This window comes from Podarcis tiliguerta, assembly GCF_965153285.1.
Source record: "Podarcis tiliguerta genome assembly, chromosome: 1".
Classification (NCBI taxonomy): domain Eukaryota; kingdom Metazoa; phylum Chordata; class Lepidosauria; order Squamata; family Lacertidae; genus Podarcis; species Podarcis tiliguerta.
This window is the reverse complement of record NC_139534.1, coordinates 95241859-95267031: the sequence shown is the minus strand read 5'-3', so window position 1 is coordinate 95267031 and position 25173 is coordinate 95241859. Positions and strand designations below refer to the sequence as shown.

General features: G+C 41.7%; 2 protein-coding genes and 1 long non-coding RNA gene across 7 annotated transcripts in view; 1 reads left to right on the top strand and 2 right to left on the bottom strand.

The window, feature by feature from the left end:
* The window catches only part of FMN1 (formin 1), a 109681-nt gene extending 104756 nt beyond the window's left edge, over positions 1-4925 (bottom strand). Inside the window, exons 1-2 of the mRNA XM_083449758.1 lie at positions 2883-4925; positions 1282-1399 (exon numbers count right to left, since the gene is read on the bottom strand). Of these exons, the coding sequence (XP_083305884.1) occupies positions 1282-1399; positions 2883-4478 (1714 nt within the window). The 5' untranslated portion in view covers positions 4479-4925. The remainder of the gene's footprint in view (positions 1-1281; positions 1400-2882) is intronic.
* Positions 1-16948, top strand: part of LOC310682500 — a 30696-nt gene extending 13748 nt beyond the window's left edge. For 2 of the 5 annotated variants that reach the window (XR_014513914.1, XR_014513915.1), the window contains exons 3-6: positions 3338-3540; positions 4924-5369; positions 5595-8405; positions 12393-12780. This is a non-coding gene — a long non-coding RNA (uncharacterized lncRNA). Of the gene's footprint in view, positions 1-3337; positions 3541-4051; positions 4156-4923; positions 5370-5594; positions 8406-12392; positions 12781-16441 lie in introns of those variants that run through there. The other 3 variants (XR_014513913.1, XR_014513916.1, XR_014513917.1) reach the window with 3 other exon arrangements.
* Positions 9882-25173, bottom strand: part of LOC310681961 (formin-1-like) — a 39681-nt gene continuing 24389 nt past the window's right edge. Inside the window, exons 3-4 of the mRNA XM_083450180.1 lie at positions 12053-12231; positions 9882-10492 (exon numbers count right to left, since the gene is read on the bottom strand). Coding sequence (XP_083306306.1) covers positions 10490-10492; positions 12053-12231 — 182 coding nt within the window. The 3' untranslated portion in view covers positions 9882-10489. The remainder of the gene's footprint in view (positions 10493-12052; positions 12232-25173) is intronic.

Genomic DNA, 25173 nt, shown 5'->3' with positions numbered 1-25173 from the left:
AAAGGATCATTCCGACACCAACTTGTATTTAGCATAATACAAACGCATACTATTAAGAAGTAAGCTGCTAATATGAAGGTTTGGCACAGAGGTTGCCATAATTACACTTTATATGAGCAGAGAGCAAATATGTTTTTGTTCCTATTTAACATGCCTTTGGATATATATGGTCGGACACAGTGGATTATTTCAATCTATTTATTTATTTATTTATTTATTTATTTACTTTTAAAATCTATTTTCCCGACTTTATTTTTTTTTTACCTCTGTTGAAATACCCCAGCTGGTTTGCCAATTTAGATGCCAGGCAAGTTGTGTAATCATGTTTTTGGCAATGGAGATATGTGTATGTATGGCATATACAGTAACAGCGTGCAAAACAAAATTAGAATCAATTACTGTAAACCCTAACCAAAGCAGAATCTAAAACAGACCAAAATGGCACTTCTGTTGAAGAGTTTCAGGGATGAATAGCTATGTCTACACGGGATAATTTGTACAAACTCTCTAGCAAGGCAATGATGGGACTACTTCAAAATGTTATAAAGGGGGCTTGCACATGAATGCAGAATTGTTACATTAGCTTGGGGTACTTTTGGCTGTGTAGTTTGCCTACCTATTGCCATAAAATGCTTTTTAAAATCTGAATGACACAGTCAGTTACACTGAACATTCCTTTTCCTAATTAATCCATGGGTGCTTTAGTTGGGATCTCGCCACTGCAGGGGGTTGAACTAGATGACCCTCAGGGTCCCATACAACTCTACTCTTATTATTGACTTCTGTTATGAAGAAACATCAAAGAAGGATATTTCCCTCTGCACTGAGGTAATGGGTTGTATTCAACTAGGTCCTATTCAGACCAGACCCATTAAATTAATTAACCTGACTTAGTCATGATAATTAACTTCAATTGGTCTAATCTGACTGGAGCTAGTATTGAATGCCACCCATGACATGTGTGAGGAAAACAGGTATTATTACATTGTGAGTATAGTATTTATTTTACCACACTCATGTTGGCTGGGAAGCTTCTATACTAGTATAGATGGGTTTTTGACAGTCTGGACTGACCAGGCTATCATACACCTGTTGAAAAGCTACCTGTAACAAAATTCCTACCTGTCAGCCTTTGAAAACTAATTACAGCACCAGACACAAAGCAATCAACTTTTTCTTTTGAGTATAATATAACTATTGTGAAAGAGCCAGTGCTAGAAACTGGATAACAGGTTCAGGTGTTGTTGTTTTTTAAATAGACATTTTGCCATGGTATATTACCTGCTTCTGTATATTTTAATCCTACTTTCTCTTCTTCATCCTTTGCTTTGGGTGGTGGCCAGACAGTCTGCAGTCTACCGGGAGTCTTGTCATCCTGATCGGAAAGTACTGCATCAGCCTAATAAAACAAAAAATATTTCAATAAATATTAACATATGAAGGCACATGGCATTGAAAAGTGCTTGTTTATAAATGTTAACAAACAAACAAACAAACAAACCCAACACCTTTCTTTTTGCTTAATATCCAGTCAGAAATAAGGACTGGGGAAATGTGAGAGTTTGCTCACAATTTTGTGACATTTTAGCTAGTTCAATATATTACATTCTGGATTTTTTTATGACTACCCACAATTTCTGTTTGTTTGTTCACATACGATACGTCGTAATGACTGAATGTTCTGATGTGCAACAGAGGTCAATAAAGGCATGGGTTTTTCCATTACCTTTATTGTTGGGGGAAAGCCATGGGCACTCCCCGCTGCACACTTAAAACAACCCACTAGTATTAAAGTTTATGTTCTTAATTCACTGCGACACCAGTTTCAGTGGTTAGAGTGACCAGTTAAGGCTGGGGAGGTTTAGGTTCAAATATCCATGCTGCCAATAAACTCAGTAGGTGACCTTGGGCCAGCAACTACCTTAGCCTAACCTACTTCACAGGATTTTTGTGAGGATAAAAATGTACTTGAGCTTTCTTTTTTGGGGGGTGGGGGGAGGAAGGCAGGATTGGAATGCTGTTTTGAAGCCATGTGTGGCTGGCAGACTGCTGGCTTGGAACTCAAGGACCACAACCCAAATGTCAGATCAGCCACAGACTCAATACCTTCTGGCAAATTAGGGAGAAATCCAAACCAGCACTCCTTATCTCGGCAGGGCTTTATGGAATGGTGGGACCACTGCGGCACCTGTAGCCCTGCTGTGCATAGTGATTGGCAGAAGATGGGAAGGTCCATATAGCTGGTGAAGTGATTGGGCCCAAACTGGGTCTGATGCTGCATGGATGGCTCAGAATCCAATGGATTCCAGGTGAGCTCAGCACTCCCCACCCATATAAAATCCAGCTCTGGGGGTTTCCAAGGGACCGTACATTCAGTGGGTGGAAGGGGGCTCTGTGTCAGTGAAGTGACAAGACTCTTCAGGCGACAGGAAGCAAATGGAGGCCAGCAGGGCTAGCAGAGAGACACTTCTACACTGCCTGCCACCCAAAAAGGGTGTGTTGATTGCTCTGCTAATCATCTCTCAACTTCAGTACATTCCTGAAATGGGAAATTTTCTGACAATTTCAGTGTGTTGTTATGAGGTTAGACAACCCATATTGTGTTATCATATTTTGCATGGTAAAGGGACTATGCAATTCATAAATAATAACCCACATTTCAACAATACCATTCTTAATGCACAGAATTCACCAATGCAGCTTAGTATTGTGACGCTGGGTGCTGTCGAAACAGGCATCCCAGTCTCAGAACGGTAATGCTACGCTTGGGTCTTTTCTATCCAAATTAAGCATTTGCCATACGTATTTTAGATCACACCTATCTGTTTACCCAATTAGTATCTTGCATTAGCCCTAGCATACAAGAGTATTAATCAACCTACTGGTTTTGTGTCAGTTGCTCCATCACCTTTAGACCTTTCAAATACTGCCTTCAGTGATTCTTTTTCGTGTCTCATTTTGCGTTTTATCGCTTCTAGCTCTGAAGTATCAGCAGTTGTCTCTTTTTTGGGAGGGCGTGTAAATAAAGCTTTAAATGCATCCAATGCAGACTCAGCAGGACTTGGTTTTGCCTCTTCAGAGGTAGAGGATGCTTTTCTCACAGAAGATTTGCTTTCTTGGCCATTCTCGCTGCTGCCAGAATCACTGGACACCTCACCGGAATCTTTTTCTTCATTTTTAGGCCCTAAGAGATGAGAGAGTTGTTCTAGAAAGGTAGGGGCCGCTTTGGGCTCTGCTGGTTTCCTCTTAGTTAACGGATCAGGGGCAATACTGGACTTTTTAACAGGCTGTTTTAATTTAAGCATAGCCAAGTCGCTGTCTTTCGGTTTGATTTCAGTGACAGTTTCCTCCTGATCTGAAGAGAATCCTTTCTTCCGTACACGTAACCCACTGAAAAAAGCAGGAAGCTGAAAGGTCTTCTCATTCAAAGATGGTTTTTGGATGGGTGCCGTGCTGGAATTGCTTGCAAGAGGTCCTTGCTCATCGACAAACCCCTGAATATCTTCTCCTGTGAGAGACAGGCCTGCATGGTTCTCATTGGTCAGTGCTGCAGTTTCAGTTTCTGAACAAATTTCATGTAGTGTATCATCCATTTCTGTTGAATGAAGCTGAGAACTTGGTAGAATCTGCTCTGTTTCACCTCCATTTATAGTACCATCTATTTCTCTATATCCTTCTGTTTCTGGCTCTTCTTTATTTTGGTCAATATCCTCCAAAGACACAGTACTATTTAAAACAGATCTGTTTGCTATATTTTCGTCACTGTTAAGATCTGTAGGCTCATTGTCTGATTCTGTGTCACTTGTTGCATGAACCAAAGTACCCTGAATAAGAATGGCATCCTTGTCATTTTGTTTGCCAAATTCAGACAAAAGAGAGTGTTGAGAATCTGAATGGGAAAGATAGGGATCATTCTGCTCCTGCAGTTCCAAGTCATCTGGGCCGTAAGTGTCAGGCTCATAGTCATCTGGGACAATGGTAGTGTCTACAAAGTCAACAGGGGTGCTGCCGTAGACTTCATGATCAACATGGTCGCTAATATCAACCTCAAAGTTACCCAGGGCAGCATCAGCATCAAAGTCAGTTGGCACCCAGGCACCCACTCCTGAGTCAAGTGGAGCAGTGGCATCAGCCTCGAGGGCAAACATGTCGCAAGTACTGGATTCTGAAATTTCATAAGCATTGTTTGGGCTTTCAGCCTGTGGTATTTCTGAAAGTTGATGATCTCCATCCAGATAATCATCTCCATTGATTCTGCTCCTCACTTCCTGGTTGTCAGCATGGCTAGTGATATCACTGACATTTCGAAATCCTTTAAGAACAGCTTGATCTTTTGAAGTGCCTGGTTGCAGTTTAGCCGTAAATCCAAAAAGGGCTTTCATAGAAAATTTTGTGTAGAGAGTTGGGCCTGGTTCAGGTTCGGTTGCCCCCTCTAGACTGGAGAGCTCATTATGGTCTGAAGTCTGATTTGCTTCCATGTTGGGCAAATCACAGCAGTACTTATTATATTCCCAGAAGATATCAGTTCGTTTCTATATGATTACTCTCAGGGAACATCTTTCATTCAGTCTATTACATTAAAACACCACAGAGAGAGGCAGTTTTTCACCAGATCACACACTGCTCTTTCTAACAATAGTCTGATCTGAAATGCACATTCCAGCCAAACTTTACAACTTGAACAGAGGCGAAACGGGAAGATTTTGCATTGTGTTGCATACCATAAAAACTTCCCAGCAGCGTCACAACTTATTATTTACACAATGGGCCTATTTTTTGTCAACGCAAATCTGCTACAAACTCCACCGCCTGTTGCACTAAGGCTTACTGTTCTTTTCTGCTACACTCAGCCTTTTTACTGAATAGAAATAGCAGTTAACAAGACAGATCTCTTTCTCTCATTCTCACTCTCTCTCTCAACAGAACAGCTGGTACTTGCAGTTTGCTACTTCCTCATGCCGGCCCGAGAATCAAGGGGAAAATCGTCAGCAGAAAAACTCCTCAAAAGTTTCTTGAAAGGCACCCCATGGTGGTCAAAAGCTGCTTTGAGCAAAGTCGTCGAAGGAAGGCAAGATCAGAAAGCTGGAAAATCCCAAGCAGAAAGAAATGTTTCCAAATCTTCACACACAAAAAAAAACGAGCCTTCTTTTAACTTCTGGAGATTCCTAGTTGCTGAGAAGTCCCAGTTAACGTTGGTGCCCTTGAAGCTGAATAATCATAATAAAAAAAAAGAAAGCACCACTCTTCCGCTTTTGCTTCAGGTTTCTGTCTGGAATGCAGATTCCAGCCAAGGAGCACCAACCAACGAGGCTGGTTTCGTGTTGCTGCGTCTTAAACTCTGCACAGCTCTTTCTGCGGACCATAAACAGGTAAGCTATCAGACAAGGTAACCACACCCACGGATTAAAAACTACCTAGGAGGGCAAGGTAAACAGCCACTGCCCAGAACTCGGCCATTAACTCTGCAAAGAAGAAAGGGGTGGAAACATGCACGTCCATTGTCTTCCAAAGCGATTTCTCTTAATTTTTATTTTTTTTCTTAATTCCCGGGTTTCTTTGCATCTTAGATCTCTGCACCTATCTTATTTCCTCAGTCTAGGAGAGCGGGGAAAGAAAAGCGCACGGGAAGAAGTCCCAGAGGGGGAGCTGGGTTACTCCGAGGCAGCAAAAAACAGGTAAGAGCCGGTGACGAAACTAGAAAACTCCAGGTAAAAACTCTGTGTATAAAAAAGGCTTTGAATCAGCGAGTCAAGGAGTAGCTAACTTAGAGGTAAGTTGCTTACAACCTCCTCTCCCCGCCCCCCACCTCAATGCCTTTTCTGGCAAATAGCCTTATTCAATGTTTTATTTTTCCCCCGGGGGGTACTCAAGCGTACACATACCCCTAAAAATTTTGCGAATCATCTAAGTTTGGCCTCATTGAGGGGCAGTATTTTTTTTAGAATAAAAAGCATTGGCCTTATTAAATGATTTCTAGCATTTAAAACTGGAAGGCTGCAACCTTCTGCCCACGTTCCTGGGAGTAACCCCCAAGGAACTTGGTGGGATTTACTTCTGAGCAGGTGTGTATAGGATCGCACTGCAAAGGTTTTCAGAACATACAGTACTAATCACACCAGATGGGGGTGGTTATTGGTTTGTTGTGTTCTCATTTTGTATTTTTATGTGGTGAACCGCCCTGTGGTCTTCTGATAAAGGGTGATATACAAATTTAATAAATAATAATGATACTAAAGAAAGATCACACCAGAAATCTATCTAATCTAGCATCCTAGCTCAGATCTTAGCTGTCCTGAGAATGGGACAGAGTTCATGTTCATGGAACGGAAGATTTCCCTCTTCCCCCTCCACTCTGATGTGCAAAAAAAAACTTTATTGCTCCTTTCACGAGCAGAGAGAGCTCAGAAACAGGCGAGAATGGAGACAGTAGCCCCATGTTTTCCCTCCTTGATTGGTAATCAGAAGTATACTGCCCTTAAATATAGAGCAAGATGAGTTGGGATTCATAACAGACCCTTCTCTGAGGTTACACCTAAGTTATGGAGCTCTCAACCTCTTGTCTCAATAATAATAATAAATTTTATTCATTCATTCCCCGCCCATCTGGCTGGGTTTCCCCAGCCACTCTGGGAACAGAATATTAATATTAATATTCTCACCCTCCTCACCTGTTGTGCCAACACTGTTTTTTTTCTCATGTAGGTATTGAATTTGACAGGCTGAAGCTTTCAGTTTGTGTGTTGTTCATTTACTAACCATTTTATTGTTTTTTCTTGGGCTGGGGAACTGGGAGGGATTTCTTCATTTTACAATTGTTATTAAATTTCCCTGAGTACTTAGTACACAATGGAAGAATAGTATATAAATCTTCGGAAATGAATAACTGAAACAAACATGGTTTTGGCAATAAATTTCATCAGTTGGTCACACTAAGTGAAGTGCTTCCTCCTCTTTGACCTGCAGCTTTGCCAGCCAGTTATACTTAGTAGCCCTGGTCTGTTCGGGTATCATTCAGGTTATTAAAAGCATACCCATTTAAGACTTGCTCATTTCAGCATGGCACTTTCAATCTAAACAGGTCTGAAAGACCTTTTTATTTAATTTACACTCTCCGGGCCTCAACTGCTAGCTTTCCAGATGACTGATGCAGTTCTTAAGTTGTTGGAGGGGGACATAGGGAGATCCCTAATGAAATCCACCCTGTAAGTCCTCCAATGACAGCCTTCTAAAAACAGTTGGCTAAGGGGACTATGCTTCAGGCCCTGAGTTGCAGATAGTCATTGAGTTTTAAGAAACCACGGAAGAACAAAAGCAGCTTGGATTACACAGTTCCGTGTCAACTTAGATCAGTGGATAAATATTTTCAGGAATATTAGGGCAGTTTGACTGTGTTCTGGCAATCATCTCTCAGCTTAATAAGGCAAGATATGGCTTCATTTGCATATCATGGTAAGCCAAACTATAGCTTACTGGGACCACGCAAACGTGAACACACCTGGCAAGGAACTCCCAGCTCTGTTTTTACAGCAACCCTTGGCTACTACAGCTCATGGTTAGCAAGGCCAGAGTTAAACCACAAGCCTGGGTTTGGTTGACAAACTGAGCCAAAGAAATGTATTTGAAAAGGTTTCCACAGCCCTGTGTTTCGTGGCACGAGAAAATCAACCGTTTGCAGTAGAAAACCATCTCAACTTGGTCTTAAAGGAATGTGTGAAGTGGCCCAGAAGCTTATTTAATAAATAAGAAGACAACCAGGCCTTGGACTGACTAATATTCTATGGCCTTTTAAATGGGTGTGAGAGAAGGGGGTTATTGTTTTGTTTTTGTTTAACTGATTATTTTGTGCTTTTATACTGTATTTTTATGTTGTGAAGGGGCCTGAGATCTTTGGATGAAGGGCGGTCTATAAACTTAATAAATAATAAAATAATAAAAATTAGCTGGCAACTGACCTGAACCTCTGCTTTCCAAGGTGAATGTTCTCCTGGAGTGAAAATCCTCATTATTATTTTCCCCTCCTGCCATTATGTTCTCTGTACGTGCATAACAATTTCTTACGCTATTTACACTGTAGTGACTGCTTTGCAATTGCAATGACTCTGGTGACTTTATTCATCTGAGGCATGGTCAGCTCATGTTGGCAGGCGGCATACCATCAAAAGGTAGATAATTATAGTGTAATTGTATAATGTGCTTTTATATTTAGAGCACTACTCTGTCTTAAATGGAATAGCCAGGAAGAAGGTAGTAAGTCTTAATTTTTGTTCACTAAACAGGTCACAGCTCTCCATACAGTCAATATTTAAATTATTCATAATCTACTTTCTGAAATTCCTTTAGCTGAAAATGGAAATATGGAATGTGTATGGAATACCAACTCAATGGATGCTTTGCAACTGTCTTGGGTAAGGAATGGTGGATTTTCCAACATAGACAACAATGACATTGCAAAGATATAGTTGCCACCACATTTCCTGAAGGAACTGTGACTCAGTTTGGTCAAACCCTCCCATTTCTGTGTCATAATCTTTGAAACTAAACATCAAAGGCTAGGATATAACTATGCTTCAATTATAGCTAAATGCATCCTGTATTCAGAAGGACCAAGTAGTTTAATGTTCAGTTAATAATAGTGAACTCATGTGGTTTGATTTTTCTGTTTGGAAGCAAAATAGGACAACCCCCAAACAGTGGAGTGTTTCCTACATACTCTCCCCGGTATGAAGAACAGAATTTGAAGTAAAATAAATGTTTAAAAACAAACCCCAAATGGCCTGACAATAACCTATGAGCTTTTTATGGGCTTAAGTATGCTGCAAGCTGCCCAGAGTGGCTGGGGAAACCCAGCCAGATGGGCAGGGTATAAATAAATTGTTTTAAGTGTATCTGGTTTTGTGTGTTTTTTTAAAAGTGTTTTAAATTGTTTAATGTGCAAATTGGTGTGACACAGCAGTTTAGAAGGAAAACTTAAATTGCAATACAGTCATACCTAAGGATAAATATGCTTCAGGATAAGTATTTTCGGGTTGCGCTCCGCGGCGACCCGGAAGTAATGGAGTGCGTTACTTCTGGGTTTCGCCACTCGCACATGCGCATTCAAAATGACGTCACGCGCATGCATGGAAGCAGCGAAACGCGACCCACGCAGTCGCGTCTTACGTTCTGTTCAGGATGCAAACAGGGCTCCGGAACGGATCCTGTTCGCATCCCGAGGTACCACTGTAACAACAACAACTACTATTATTTTCATATGCGCTCTAAGTGGGGCTACCTTTGAAGGTGACCTGGAAACTACAACTAATCCAGAATGCAGCTAGACTGGTGACTGGGAGCGGCCGCCGAGACCATATAACACCGGTCTTGAAAGACCTACATTGGCTCCCAATACGTTTCCGAGCACAATTCAAAGTGTTGGTGCTGACCTTTTAAGCCCTAAACGGCCTCAGTCCAGTATATCTGAAGGAGCGTCTCCACCCCCATCGTTCCACCCGGACACTGAGGTCCAGCACCGAGGGCCTTCTGGCAGTTCCCTCACTGCAGGAAGCCAAGTTACAGGGAACCAGGCAGAGGGCCTTCTCGGTAGTGGCGCCCTCCCTGTGGAATGCCCTCCCACCAGATGTCAAAGAGAACAACAACTACTAGACTTTTAGAAGACATCTGAAGGCAGCCCTGTTTAGGGAAGCTTTTAAGGTTTGATGTAGTACAGTATTTTAATATTTCTTTTGGAAGCTGCCCAGAGTGGCTGGGGAAGCCCAGCCAGATGGGCGGGGTATAAATAATAAATTCTTCTTCTTCTTCTTCTTCTTCTTCTTCTTCTTATTCTTATTCTTATTATTATTAGTGGAGAATCACAGCTTTGGCTGGTAGCCTTATAACCACTAGAGGTTTAAGCTTGCTATAATAATCCCAAACACCAAAGAAACAAGCAATTTGAAATATAAGCAATAGGACTGTATTAAAGCAGTGACCTGAAGATACACTGTCAAGAAGCAACTCTAGAATTACCGTAAGTCAGAACTTTACATTTTTTCTTACATCTCTCACTAATTATTTATAATTTTTGCTTCATTTCTGGATCTCTGTTTTGTGGATGTGACACTTCGTGTAAATATCTCTTTCTTTTCCAGGCTCTGCAGGCGCACACATTTAAAAACGCAAAATAGGCAAAATATTTTAGGTACAGTTTATTGTTTACAGAGTTAATAACAAATAAATTTACAAACAGATTCAATTACAACATGTGGGAACATTGCTAACTGTTGAAAAGGCAGTGCCTATCACTTAATTCTGTGGTGCTATAATGTAAGTAGATGTACAAGTGATTTATCCAAAAGCAACAACTGCTAAATTTCAGAATAGGATGATAAAATCTTACATGGTTTGGAAGATTATTCACAGCATCTTTCCACAGATATTGTGTTTTTAAAAGAATGTATGCAGTGTTTCTAACGGCCTGTGAAATAGCCCCCTTACGGATCTGAAGTTGCTATCACTCTAGAAAAATGTTGCACATGTTATTTTTTCTATTTGGAACACACTTTCCCTATCATAGTACAATCATACCTTGGAAGTCGAACGGAATCAGTTCTGGAAGTCTGTTCAACTTCCAAAACGTTCAGAAACCAAAGCATGGCTTCTGATTGGCTGCAGGAAGCTCTTGCAGCCAACCAGAAGCAGCAAAAGCCCTGTCAGACATTCGGCTTCCAAAAATAGTTTGCAAACCGTAACATTCACTTCTGGGATTGCAGCGTTCGGGAGCCAAAACGTTCAAGAACTAAGCTGTTTGAAAGCCAAGGTACGATGGTATTCATAACCCAGCTATTACTCCTTTCCCTTTAGGCTCATCTTTTTTTGTGTGCATTGTGATGGAGAAAGTCAACTTATGAGTCAGGGGTTAGAATGCCTATTTTGTTATTATGGTATGAAGGATTCTTAAATATACAATGAGAGTTGCAGAAATATTACTTACTAAAATAAGATGATGGCAAAATTCCCTAACTTATGTCAACTCGTAGTCTTAATTGGGTGCGCGTTAAAAGTACAGGACTCCCAAGTGTGAAGACTATACAAATACAGGTGCATGAGGGGGGAAAGGGGGGGTGTCATTAAAACAAACATTAAAATAGTTTGTGGTACCTGCTGTTGTTTCACATCAGACACAACAAACTAATTAATGAATTCATTTCAGGGGTTTTTTAAATTTAGCTAGCAACTGCCTACAATGTCAGGAATAAGTAGTAATAAAGGAATATCCAATTTAGCCCCAGTTATTCGTTTCCACCATTTAACTCATGTGTTAAAATACTAACACAAAAAGCCACTCTGTAAAATAATAGCCAAAACTGAACATACAAATTTTAAGTTACCGTATTTTTCGCCCTATAGGACGCACTTTTCCCCCTCCAAAAATGAAGGGGAAATCTGTGTGCAGCTTCAGCATCGCTCTGGGACCCGTTCTGGGGGCTGGGGGAGGGGGAAGCTCGGGCTTCCCCACCCCAGCCCCGCGCCTGGGGGGAAAATAATTTCCCCCCCTTTATTCCCCCCCCCCAAATCTAGGTGCGTCCTATAGGGCGAAAAATACGGTACTTTATCAACCAAGTAAATATGCACAAAAGTTTTCTTAAGGGCATGCATGCAGCAATCTGATTTATTTCTAATCCATTCCTGTAGCTTTGCCAACAGATGTCAGCATTGCTCACGTTAATTCAACTCTGAGCACTGCTGCAGCAGTTGCTGATCTTTGGCTGAAAACTGCTGCATGATAGTATGAAACTGGCTTCACAAAATCAGAATATTAAAGGCTTTATTGCCCGGAACCCAATAATGGTCTGTAAACATCTGAGGTTGTAGCATTGCTGACGCTAATCAGGCATAGGCCTGAGCAGTCTCTTGGATAGGAGATTACTGTGAGTCCCATATTCAGGGTAGAACAGAAGTCTTATAAATTATACATTAAAAAGAAGAGCTAATTAACTATGTCGTTAGTGGACTATTTCATAAACAGCAGTTTGAATCAATAGCAATTAATAAAGTCATTGATAGAACTACTCACATTTAGGTCCAGGCGCAGTGAATTTCTGTCAGCTCTCTCTGACTCACTGAAACAGGTAGATGGATAAGATTCTCCCAACCTGCAACCTAAAACCCAGGCATCGCCATCTTTATTTGTGGCATGTATATTAGCTGCCTGTTCTGAAAAGTCATTCTTCAAAGCAGCATCTGCTGGAATACCTAAATGATTTTAAAGAAGAAGAAAATTATCCCCACTTATGAGAACTGCGGTGTGTCACTTGGAGCTTTACAGTACCACAACGGAAAGAGTACTATATATTTTGCTTCCATTTGATTGACAAGATTTCAATAGCCCGTCTTGGGTGTCCCTTTTCTCACAGCTTCGTCTGAAACAGACTCAAAAGTTCATAGCTCCTTTGCAAAAACTCCTGTGCTCTATACCAAAAACAGATTTCGTAGGCACACCCTGATTACAGATGATCGACTCAACAAGTCTCCCAGTCAAACCTGGATTAGAGAACTAGAAAAATGCTTGTCAACAGGTAAGTAGGAGCAGAAATGGAGAGAGGGCCTGAGTAGTACCATGATGCTTGACAGCCCAGAGCATCTTTGTATCCTTTGTACACAGGATTGACTTTATCCCTTTGGACAGCCAGGTGACCAAGGGTCAGGAGGGAAAGTTTTGCCCCCGGTGAAGCATATCCCCATTAGAAGAATGTTACTTGCCTTCATTCACATATGGAAAATAAAACCAAGAGATGTACATGGGAACATTTGTCATATTTAACATGGACCAGACTGTGATGGTGCTGATTCCTTGTGCTAGATCTCTTCCAGCCGCACGAAACATATTTACCGTATTTTTCGCTCTATAAGACGCACCAGATCACAAGACGCACCTAGTTTTTGGAGGAGGAAAACAAGAAAAAAATATTCTGAGTCTCAGAAGCCAGAACAGCAAGAGGGATCGTTGCGCAGTGAAAGCAGCAATCCCTCTTGCTGTTCTGGCTTCTGTGATAGCTGTGCAGCCTGCATTCGCTCCATAAGACGCACACACATTTCCTTTTACCTTTTAATAGAGAAAAAGTGAGTCTTATAGAGCAAAAAATACAGTACTTTGCTGCTAAGAACTTAATGGGAGAAACTGAGCATCAAGCCCATTCCTATCTAAGGGTCCCCACCGTAAGTTCCTGTCCCACCACAGATTCACTCAGTTCATGCATAATATGTGTGAAAAATGATCCATGTGTCCAATGGGGCAGCTGTGCCACTTGCCTTGCCTCAGCATTTCACAGGTCACTCAGTCCCACCCACCAGTGTCCCTGATCCCAGGCAGGGTTTTCCGCACCCATTGGGGCTTATTTGAATAGGCTCCTCTGACCTACTCAGATGGTCAGGATAGCAGTGTGACTTTGGGAGCAGAGCCAGAGGTGCAGCCCCCACTGTCTCTTTCAAAGCATGGAGGGGGACAGTGTGACAAAGAGATAGAAACCAGGAACTGGCTACAAACACATTTGAATGGATGCTAAATGCAATAGCATTTAGCACCTGAGCAACTTCCAGTTATCCTTTTACACACCATGCCACAAAACCAGGAGAAAATACAAAGGAAATGGGCTCCGTATATAGAGGTGTACTGCAGTTTTTAAGTAGGGGAGCCACAGGCCACTGCAGCAGTGGAGACTGGCATAGACTGAATGATTGTGGGGCTGCTGTGGGGGAAATATGGTGGACAGACAGATCAAGAGAACAAGAGCATAGTATGAAAGTTGCACAAGATTGAGGGAAAATGAGGTACATGTTCGGATGCACATATCTATAGATGAGAAGCACACTTGCAGATACGACGTCCCAAAGGATGGAGTCACACTAAACAGAAGGTACCAGATAGAAATAATATTTATGTAATATCATTAATACTTACAGCCGGCCCTTCACTGAATGTTCCCAGTACTGGTTACATAAAATATCACAATTTTTAAAACAATACAATACATTAAAATCATTAAAACCACTAAAACTGAACAAAATATCTTAATATTTAAGGAGCTGTTTTATTTTGTGTGTGTGTACACTTTTGGTGCAAAATTAGCTCCTGGCTTAAGAGTTTTGTCTCCCGCATCTAAGAACTAACTTGACTTAAGGATTTTGTGTACTTGCATGAATGCATACAGCAGAAGACTGACAAGTTTTCCAGAATGCCAATAACCATTAGTAGAGGATCAGAGGTCTACAGCAAAGTTGCATTTCTCGCTTCACAATTATCCTTGTTCAAGCACAACAACAGCAATTTAATCAGACAGAGCCAGTAAAGATTATTGTTAACCTGATTAGGTAACATGGCCGCGTATCAAGGACTTCTGGTACAATGGAGAATGCAACTGTTTTCCAACCATTATCTCCCATGGCCACTCTTTGTCCCAGCCTGGACCTTTGGGAGCAATTTTAGGAATTGATTGGTCTTAGAAATATATCATACAGTTGAAGGGGTAGGACACTCAGTGACAGTGAATGTAGTAAAAACCAGAGACTGTTATGAGGAAGACTGAGAAACATCAAACATGTGTTAAATGATGAACATGCTGCTGAGCAAAAACTAGTCAGGTGAAAATGATGCCAAATTCTACAAAATTCCTGCTTAGGCCATGTTCACATAAACAGGAACTTCAGTTTCGTGAACTCTTGGCAGTGTAAATTTCTTCAGAACTCTCACTAAAGGCATATTCACATGGCTCTTTGAGCGCATAACATCTATAGGGGTCCCCCCCCCCTTTTAAAATCAGTTTGTGGTGATTTTCAACTGCACTGCCACAGGCTTAGCAGACCATGTGACCACCAAGCTGAATTAATATTGAATTTGATTTTGATGTTGATTTGAAACTGGTGAACAACCCAATCAGCACACGGTCTTATCAGTTGCCTGAGTGGCTCATACAGAAGGACCATGTGGCTCCTCTGTAAATAGGTCCTGAGAGAGAAGTAAGGGCTACTGCATAATCCTACTTCCAATCTGTTCATCTGATATCGCAGTACAAAGAAACACTTTCTCGTGAGAAATCCAAGTAAGGAAAACCTGAGAACATTTAGCTGCTAATGCCGGGGGTCTTACACATGGAAACATAAGGGCTACAGCCCCCTTAAATAAAACATACAGCTGTTTCGTGTGTCGGTTCCCCTTGTGAACAAAAGTGCAGTTCAACAGAGTAGCCAAGGCACAAATGAAAATAGAAATCATGCTTGTCTTTATTTCCTAAAATCCCTAAGATCTAGCGCCCTCTAGAGTTCGAAAGATGCAACAATCCCATGCATATAATATAACGACAATATACAGTACAAAGAAAGTCAATCAATTAAAACTAGTACGTTATAGGAACAGATGAGGAGGTGTGGCGAGATAGAATACAGCACCTATGAATGTGACTGGGGGAAATGATTAAATAACAGAATAAGCACAACCGATTTTGTGAAATATTTTTCACATGGAAAGAGGTGATCAAAATCAACAGCATAATCTCATAGCATATAACCATACTATCTTAGGCACCATCTATAAATGTTATAAAAACTAAGGTTATGATCCTGGCACATTTAAGTGCTTTTAGGTGTCCACAATTTTACGAAAGGCTATTTTAAGTTTCCTATTGAAAGTTTGCAGCACCATCTTATGCATGTTTACTCAAAAGCAAGTATGTGCTCAATGGGGCTTACTCTCAGATAAGTAAATGCAGTTGGGTCATGCCCGATATTTTAAGAAGACACTATAATAAAAAAATTGTTGATAAAAACAGATTTGTTTCCAATAAGAACCATGCAGTTGTTCATTTAGCAAAGGACCATAATTCTGCTCAGTGAAGATATTTCAACCGCATATTTCAGCTTAGGGCCACACTACATATTGCACTGCAGGTTGGTGTTTCATTTGTGTTTCCAGGACTGCGGACCTGCAAGTACAGGGCAGTATACTACTACTATACTACTGATACTAATACTAGTAGTAGTATTACTACTAGTAGTGGTGATGATGATGATAATAATAATAATAATAATAATGCATCCACAGGAGGTCAGGTGAGGAAGATGCAGACGATGTATTTGGTGGTGGTAGGTGGACATAGTGTTTTACCTTACTCCCAGCATCATTTCCCAGTAAAAAGTTGCCCTCCCCACACTACACTTCAGTGAAAAAACAAAACAAGAAGTTAGATCAATCACAGATTTCCTGTGTCATGTTTTTGGGAATGTGTGGCATGGTTTGTCCTTTAGGATGACCTCGACTTGGAAGATATTCCACAGGCCCCGGCTGCTGCTTCCCAACCCAGCCACTGTCACGTGGAAGAGACATTGTTAGCAAAACCCTTTTAAAGGACTAAACAAGGACAGCAGCAGAATCTTCTTGTTTGTTTGTTATTTTATTTTTTTGCCTTTTCAGATGAAATCTTCTGGAGGACAGATGTGTCACGTTTTACTGCCAGAGGAAGGCAAAGCACATCATCATTTACACACGCAAAAAGGCTTCGTCAGAAGTAGCCCAAATGAATTATGCATCTGGTTTAAAGTAACCTAATGCTTGGTTTTCCAGAATCACTGCGACAATACCTCAACGAGAGGAATTAAGGCATGCTGTTGTTGTGTGCAACAGTATTTATTAACGAAAAGGTCATAGCATTGAAGAGTACAATCCAACTGTCGCTGGTTCATCAACTGGGGGGAGGGGGGTGCTGGCATTAGGATGAGACAGAAGACTCCCAATGCCACCGGAAGTGGAGAAATACTGCCTTAACTGAACCCACACGTGTAAATGTATGGGAAAGGTTCTGCAGGTGGAGTTCCACCCACAGACACCTAAAAATGGGCCAGAGTTGTGGGCACCACAAGAGGAGAACTGCCAATACCTAATACCCACGGTCAACCCACCCATGAGGCAAGGTGACAATCCACAGGCCCTCGTATTTACGGGACCGCCTCCTGGTATGCCCCACAGAGGACCTTATGGTCCATGAATAATCATAGTTCAGAGGTCCCAGGCCCTAAGGAAGTCAGACTCTGTCCCATGAGACCAGGGCCCTGCAGGATTTAGCTTCCTTCTGCAGGGCCTGTAAGACAGAGCTATTCCGCCAGGCTTTCAATCTGAACTTAGCCTGATCTTTTATTCCCCTTTTATTCCCCTTCCTTCCCTCGCTCTGGGATCCCACAGCTAATTCTCCCCTGGTCTCCTCGCTGGCCCAAATAGGACTAATTTAGCCAGCTAGCCCTGGTGATCATCTAATCATCTAATGTTTATTGGATGGATTTCCCCCCCAAACTGATTTTTGAATTCTGAATTTATTGTTATTCACGTTTTATACTGTATTTTATGCTGCTTTTTTGTTGCATCAATTAAGTGTTTTAAATTTGTTGTTAGCCGCCCTGAGCCTGGTTTTCTGAACCAGGAAGGGCGGGGTATAAATAAAAAATTATTATTATTATTAATATTATTTAGCCTCTAAAGAATGCATTGCCCGTTGCCACTGCCATGTGCTCCTTGGAGACCAGATCTACTTCCAGCTCAGCAGCCCCCTACTCCAATGCTGCCTCTGCAGTGGCCTCTCAGAGAATAGGAGGCACTGCCAGTTTCCACCCACCCCTAGGGAAGAGATGATGGAGGCTGCCCTTTGGGGTCTCCTGGACTCTGGACCTGCCCAGCATGATTCAGAGCTGACCCATTCCTCCCTCTTAGTTCCCAATGTAGATCTTTATTCCCTTGTTTCTGGTGGAGATATTCATCCACCCCTTCTTCCCTGGTGGGAGGGTGTACAGGCATGGCAGACATCTAAACCAGGACATGGCACAAGTACAGTGGTACCTCGGTTCTGGTTCCAGAAGTCCATTCGAGTTCTGAAACATTCAAAAACTGGAAGCGGAAGCCTCAATATGGAAAACGCAAAGTGGCAACCATGTTTCCTGTTCGACTTCTGAGGTGCTTTCAAAAACCGGGGCGTTTACTTCCGGGTTTTCAGCATTCGAGTTCCAAAACGTTCGACTACAGAGTCGTTCAAAAACTGAGATACCACTGTAATTCCCCTGCCGTTGACACCAATGGGAAGATGATATACAGTACAGATATTGCTCTCCCCACCTCCCTTGTGTTTTGCCCCTCCCTTCATGAGCTGGATATAGTTTTGATGTTGTGAATGTTCTGAAGAAGTAGCTATCACAGATCCTGCCTCACTCTTCCCCAGAAATGTCATTGTGCGTGTTCTGAATGCTTTTATCGTAAGTCTGTGGGTCAGATCTGGTGTGAGTCCTTATCTATTAAACTATTTGCCATGAAATCAGCTCCGTTTTAAATGCTTGGTAGTTTAAAATACCAAATGCTATTCATGAGCAGGGTGCCCAGCAGAAAATGATACCATGCTAAGCAAAGAATACATGAAGTCGGTTCTAACAAAGGACATGATCCTAACAAAGTTAAGATTTAAATAAGAGTTCAGCAGGTGTTGTGAAGAAAAAAAACCTGTTAATTTCTACTCAGAAGAAAGCCCAAGTATGTTTGATGGGGGTAACTGTGTACACAGGATTTCAGCCCAACTCTTATGGATAGGGATCTAAAAGGTATTACTTTTAAGCCCCTTGCCAGGTAAGTTTTGAAAACCTCTAAAACAGAGTCAGCAATAAGATGTTGATAGTCACTCCTTTATTTAATTCTACAAATGCTTCATCATAAGTACCAGATAAGAGAAACTAAAGAATAACATTGTTAAATCTGGATGTAGTTCAAATTTTCATTCTAATTTATGATGTTTTGTTGCACAGATTTTCCATACTTTTACTCACCGGGCTAAATTGATTTTCCATTGGTTTTGGTCTGGGCATGTGTCAACAAAGTTGCATAATATTTTCCAGCTATTTTTAGTATGGATAAAATTTAAGAAGACAAAATTGTGGAGCTTTAAAAAAATAAAAAACAGATTATTCCATCCATTAAAATTACTTTCATGAAGGTATCCAATCATTTTTTCCTGGCCAAACTTACAGGCTTGCCGTCTGACAATGCGGGGACAATCTGTCTCTACCACAAATGCTACCAATTATCCGGTCTGCCCTCCTTGACACGTTCTTCCCCTTGCTTTTTCCTCTTTCTCGGTTTTCCTTTCACCAGCTCCATCCTGCCTCTGGGGGCTACACTTTCCCAGTCTCTGGAGAAGCAAGGTTTGCAAATGTGGCACCCATGGGTGCAGCAGCAGCACCCTCAAAGTTATTCCTTGTTGCCATAAAGCCTCTGAATCACCAGCCCCAGCACTTACTACCTTTTTTCTTCCTTGAAAAGCACATAAAGCTGAAGGAGAAGGTTAGAAGAATTTCTCTAGTTTTGTGGCTTTGTGGGAAGGTGGCACTGATCTAGGAAGAGGAGGGAGAGAAGTGACCAGTGACTGTAGGGTAGCACTCACTCAAAAATCCAAATGGAACTTAAAATGTTGGCAACCTCTGCAGTAAAGGCTTCTCAGGAGTCTTATTCTTGACCCCCCCTTCCCATCTCATCTGTGTGCTATTTGAACTACGGTACATTATTTATATTTGTATGACCAGCAATGATGTTAATGATTCCATTCCTATCAAATCTTGTATTCTTAACTGAACCTACGCAGTGCAGTGATACCTCGGGTTACATATGCTTCAGGTTACACACTCTGCTAACCCAGAAATAGTGCTTCAGGTTAAGAACTTTGCTTCCAGGATAAGAACAGAAATTGGGCTCCGGTGGCGCGGCAGCAGCAGGAGGCCCCATTAGCTAAAGTGGTGCTTCAGGTTAAGAACAGTTTCAGGTTAAGTACGGACCTCCGGAGTGAATTAAGTACTTAACCCGAGGTACCACTGTACAGAGGGTCTGCATTGCTTTTGAGAAAATGAGATCTTTGCTCAGCTGAGCAACTCACTGGGTGACCTTGGTCAGTAGTATCAAAAGCCAAAAAGTTATCCAGGAGGATTAACAGAGTTGCACTTTCTTTCCTCCAGAGCGCTCCAACCATCAAGGTGGCCTAGGCTGGCCAAACCCTGGCCTGAAACCTGACTGGAATGGGTCTAGAAAATCTGTTTCTTCCAAGAATGTCTGAAGCTAACCAGCTACCACTGTTGAAAATACTGGCACAGAAAGTAAACTTATCACAGGGGTCATAGTTCTCATACATCTCTGGATCTAGGGAGTGTTCTGGAAAAACTGAGGCATCCTGGTTTTTTTCTTGAGAGGATGGCGGCCATTTTGGGTGCCATGATCTCTCGTGAATTTGTGTTGTGTTTCCTCCACTGAAAAAGCTCGGGGGGGGGGGGGCATGATCTCATGTGGCACCCCAAAATATGGTTTTGGGCACTATGCCCCCAAAAGTGCTTTTTTTGGGGGGTGGGGGTGGATTTTAGTGCGAAATGGCCATTATCCTTCTGCAAGAAAAAACAGGAAGGTGACATCCCATAAGATGGCGTCTGTTGGAGGGTATGGTGCTACTGCCACTATCAAGGTGTTACTATTAATATACAAAGCCCTTAACAACTTGGAACCAGTTCACCTATGAGATCGCCTGACCTCATATGTGTCCACTCGACCTCTTTGATCAGCAGAATCATCACTTTTACAGGAGCCTACATACTTGATTGTTTAGTGTGGAAGCACCGACGCCGTAATTTTTGTATTTGCCTGCTGAATACATTTTTATTTATACAAGCCTACCCAGATATTTAGAAAGTCTGTATGACTTTTAATTTGTTTTAGTCTATTCCATTGTGGTTTTAACTTTCTATATGTTTTTAATTGTGGCTGAAAATCTTCCAAGGATAATTTTATTGTTTTATCTTTTTTGTAAACCCCTTTGAGGTTTTTTTTCCTATAATCAAGCAGGACATAAATTTAAACACACAAATAAATGATAGGTTAAAGGAACCTTAGCCAACCTGGTGGTCTCCAATGTTATTGACAACTCCCAGAATACTTGACCATTGGCTGGAGTTAAGCATCCAACTCATCTGAAGAGAACCAGCTTGGCAAAGGCTGGGCTAAAGCCATAATGGGACTTGACCTTGAAATTAGCATGCCATTTGTTAAAAAGAATGAAATTGAAGCCTTTGAATCAAGACAGCTTTTTAAAAAAATCTTTCCTGATTTCAAACAAAAAGCCCATGCAAAACCTTTTTCACCTGTACCAGCTACAGAGGTTTACCTAGGAGATCCTTACGAAAAACAAAGCCAGTAATGAAGCATCAGTAAAACAAAAGTGTATTGTGTAATTAATGACTGTGCAAATATACAGGCTAACTCAATGCAATATTTAAACAGCAGGCAGCTAACCTGAAAATAAGCTACGATACGAAAACAAGCTATCCTCTGAAATATGCTCACATCCAGATACACCTCCCCAAATTAAAAGGAAGGTTATATAGCTAATTTTAGAATTCCTTCCTTTCCATTGCACTTTTATCCAGTTTGCTACACTTTTAATTTCCAAAAAGTCCCAGGATAGATCAGTGAAGATCTGCCCTTAATTTGCCCTCATTGCAAAGTGCTTTAATATATACTGTACAGCTGAATATCTATTTCAGAAAATGCATTGTGCCAGTAGATTCTTTCTGATCAGGGCCAGGGCAAGACATTTTGGTACCCGAGGCGAACCACAAAATGCCACCCTCCCACCAGAGGAGAAAAAATGTGTAAAGTGAAGATCTACATCATAGAATCACAGAATTGTAGAGTTGGAAGGGGCCGTGAGGGTCATCTAGTCCAACCCCCTGAAATACAGGAATCTTCTACACCACGCTTCCTCAACCTCGGCCCTCCAGATGTTTTGAGACTACAATTCCCAGCATCCCTGACCACTGGTCCTGCTAGCTAGGGATCATGGGAGTTGTAGGCCAAAAACATCCGAAAGACCAAGGTTGAGGAAGCCAGTGGGGCTCGAACCCACAACCCTGGGATTAAGAGTCTCATGCTCTACTGAATGGCCTCTGCACCTGCCCAGCGTGATTCAGAGAAGGCCCGTTTCTCCCCCATGACAGCTTTTAATTACCTTTTCAACCTCTCAGGTTGATTTTAAACCCCACCACCACCCTCCGCCCTTGTTCCCGACATATATATTTATCCTTCCCTTGTTCCTGAACCTGGGAAACTATTTTGCTAAAGGAAGTAGCACAGGTGCTGTATCTTCGCAAGCCCCTTTTCCTGAATTGCAGCAGTTCACCACTAGCTATGGTAACTCTCCACCAAAACCTCCAGGGTGGAAAGAGCTCGAGAGCGCAGTATGATGGGTGAGCAGCAACCTCAAAGCAGAAAAGATATAAAGCTCGCAATGCTTAAACACCACCAGTTTATAAAACACCATAATCTGGATTACCACCATTCCCCACAACCTGACCCGCTTCTATAGATACCTCTTCTTTCTCACTATTTGATGCACTAGAAATCGGAACACTTGTTATATCTAAAGGTTAGCAAGCCAGCTCTTTCAATTACCTTCAGCAAGCTCTGCTTACATACTAGCATAAGGTTACCTTTGTGGAATCCCGAATTCTTTACGATGCCACAGAAACACAGGTCTTTCCTTCGCAAACTGGAACGATTCTTTCTCCACTGTAAACACGCTTTCAGCTGTCCTCCTTCTTTTGAAAGAAAACAGTTCGAAAAAGAGCTCATCTCTCTTCAAAGGGGTCTAACTAACTTGAGTAAAATAAAGTATTATTATTATTATTATTATTATTATTATTAAGGCTGTCCACATCTGCACACTGCCTTCGCTGTGCTCTAATTTTGGACTGAGTACTGAATCACTGCTGCAACACAGTGGCCTTAAAATCCCAAGCTAAGCCAACACCCAAACCTTTATAGCTATTGTTTCCTAACCTTTGGTCTCAAACAGGTACATATATTAAAATAGCTCTCCAGTCCTCTGTGACAGCCTAATAAAGTCAGGTAAAGCTCTAGTACATTGTCCCAGGATCCAATAATGCTCAAAGTATTAAGCATTATGGATTTATTTTGGGTGATGACGTTCTACAAGAATGGGTGGGGTAAGCAAAGTTGTAGAAATTTTATTTATAGAGTTTTGTTTTTGTTTTTGTTTTAAATCACAAGCTAATGTGGAAATGGGGAGAATTGAAATGCGGAATAATGAGAAACAGAGAGAAACCAAAATGGATCCTGATCTATGTTTCTGCATGTTGGCATCCATCTGTCTCAAGAGACAATGGAGTTCACTTCCAGGGGTGAAGTCAAACTGCTGCATTAGCGGCAATGAGGTGACCTCACTGGGGCACAAGCCTGTGTGGTGTGTATGGAGGTCCAGGGCTGCCCACAAGACAAAAAACCCCTTTTGTCCTCACTGATGTGGTCCAAAGGAAAGCAGAGCAATACATTTGACACCAGTTTGGCCGCAAGAGATGTGAGGAGGTGTACAAGGCACCATTTAACCATCTTAGGGACTCTACTCTGGACTTGTGTAGGGCTTACTCCTTAGCCTTTTCTTCCCCCAAAGATATCCCACAAGGCAGCAGAGGTTTAGGATCAGAATTTTCCTTCTTCTAGAAGGGCTACTTTCCAAGGTTGACGGGCCCCATCTGCCCCTCACATCCCTCTACAACACATGCCGAAACTGCCGTCTTGACCCCTGGCCCACTACTGGTCTAGTCTAGGGGTCAGCAAACTTTTTCAGCAGGGGGCTGGTCCACTGTCCCTCAGACCTTGTGGGGGGCCGGACTATATTTTTTTTGGGGGGGGGGGACAAATGAATTCCTATGCCCCACAAATAACCCAGAGATGCATTTTAGATAAAAGCACACATTCTACTCATGTAAAAACACACTGATTGCCGGTCCGTCCGCGGGCCAGATTTAGAAGGCAATTGGGGCGGATCCGGCCCCCGGGCCTTAGTTTGCCTACCCATAGTCTAGTCTGCTCAGTCTGCCAGAGCTTGTCTTCGCATGCTTCCTGTGCAAACAGAACTGAGCCGGATGAACCAATGGTCTGACTTCATATAAGGCAGCTTCCTGCCTTCCTTCCTTGTTTATCCAATCAGCTGCTGGTTTTCTGTTGTGCTGCAAGTAACATATGTTTGTTGCCTTTAACAAATGAGTACAGTAACCTAAGGCTATTCCAACTCTAAACATATTAAAAATATTTACCAAATAAAACATATCACAATCTCAAAAATGTTATAACACCACCTACTTGTGGCCAATTTTTCCATTAAAAAAAGAAAAAAAGTAGAAGCTGGAAAAATAAAGAGCAACACACATTGCTAATTACAAAGTGTGGGAGACAGTTCCAGCTTTTGGAGAAGATCAGAAGGCTAACAATTTCCAGATGGATTAACTGGCAAGGTAACCATGGCCTCCTGCCAAGAAAATTATTCTCTGCCCTCAAGAGTCTTGAACAAATCTCTGAACACATAGACCTTTTTTGATGTTCCTCCCTTTATAGGAATTTATTTGTGGGGGGAAGCTTAGCCGCATCTTTATAGGTATTATTACTGCACCTATATAAGGCAACTTGCACCTGAACAAAACAAAAGAAAACCTGCATCACAGGTAGAAGCAGAAGAAGCCTGGCATCTAGAATTCAAACTTAAGCACCTTACATTTCATATATTCACACGGCCATCTCAATTGTCGCAGGAAAGTTGGCATTTCAAGCTCCCACTCTAGGTCAGTGATCACAGGCAGAGCTGGATGCATGCAGTGATTCTATTAGGAAAACCACAGAATAAGCTACAAATTAGGAATTCACAGCCTCCTTTTTTAAAAAAGCTGAGTTTTTAGCCCTTATGACTGCAACAATATGCTGACTTCTGACTTCATAGGTTCGACTTGTAAAACATACCAAGCTTTTAACAAATACTTTTAGCCTGTTGAAATATAATCTTTTAATTTGAAATGCAAATAATCTTGCAAAGAAGTTGCCGCTTAAAACTGCTAGTATGAGGTATTAATCCCATCAAAGATAAAAAAAGGAAAGACGTAACCAACCACTGCGCCATTATATTTTTTTCTCCTTCTCTAACTCCTTCCTCTGTGTCAATCTGTGACAAAGTTAGAGAAACCTCATTATCATTTTATTCTCTTGCCTGAACAAGGAAGGTTATCCTGGCACTCTGGCAGATTTCATCACTGCTCCTGCTCTGCAAAAAGTCCTGGAGCTGCACTTTCCCT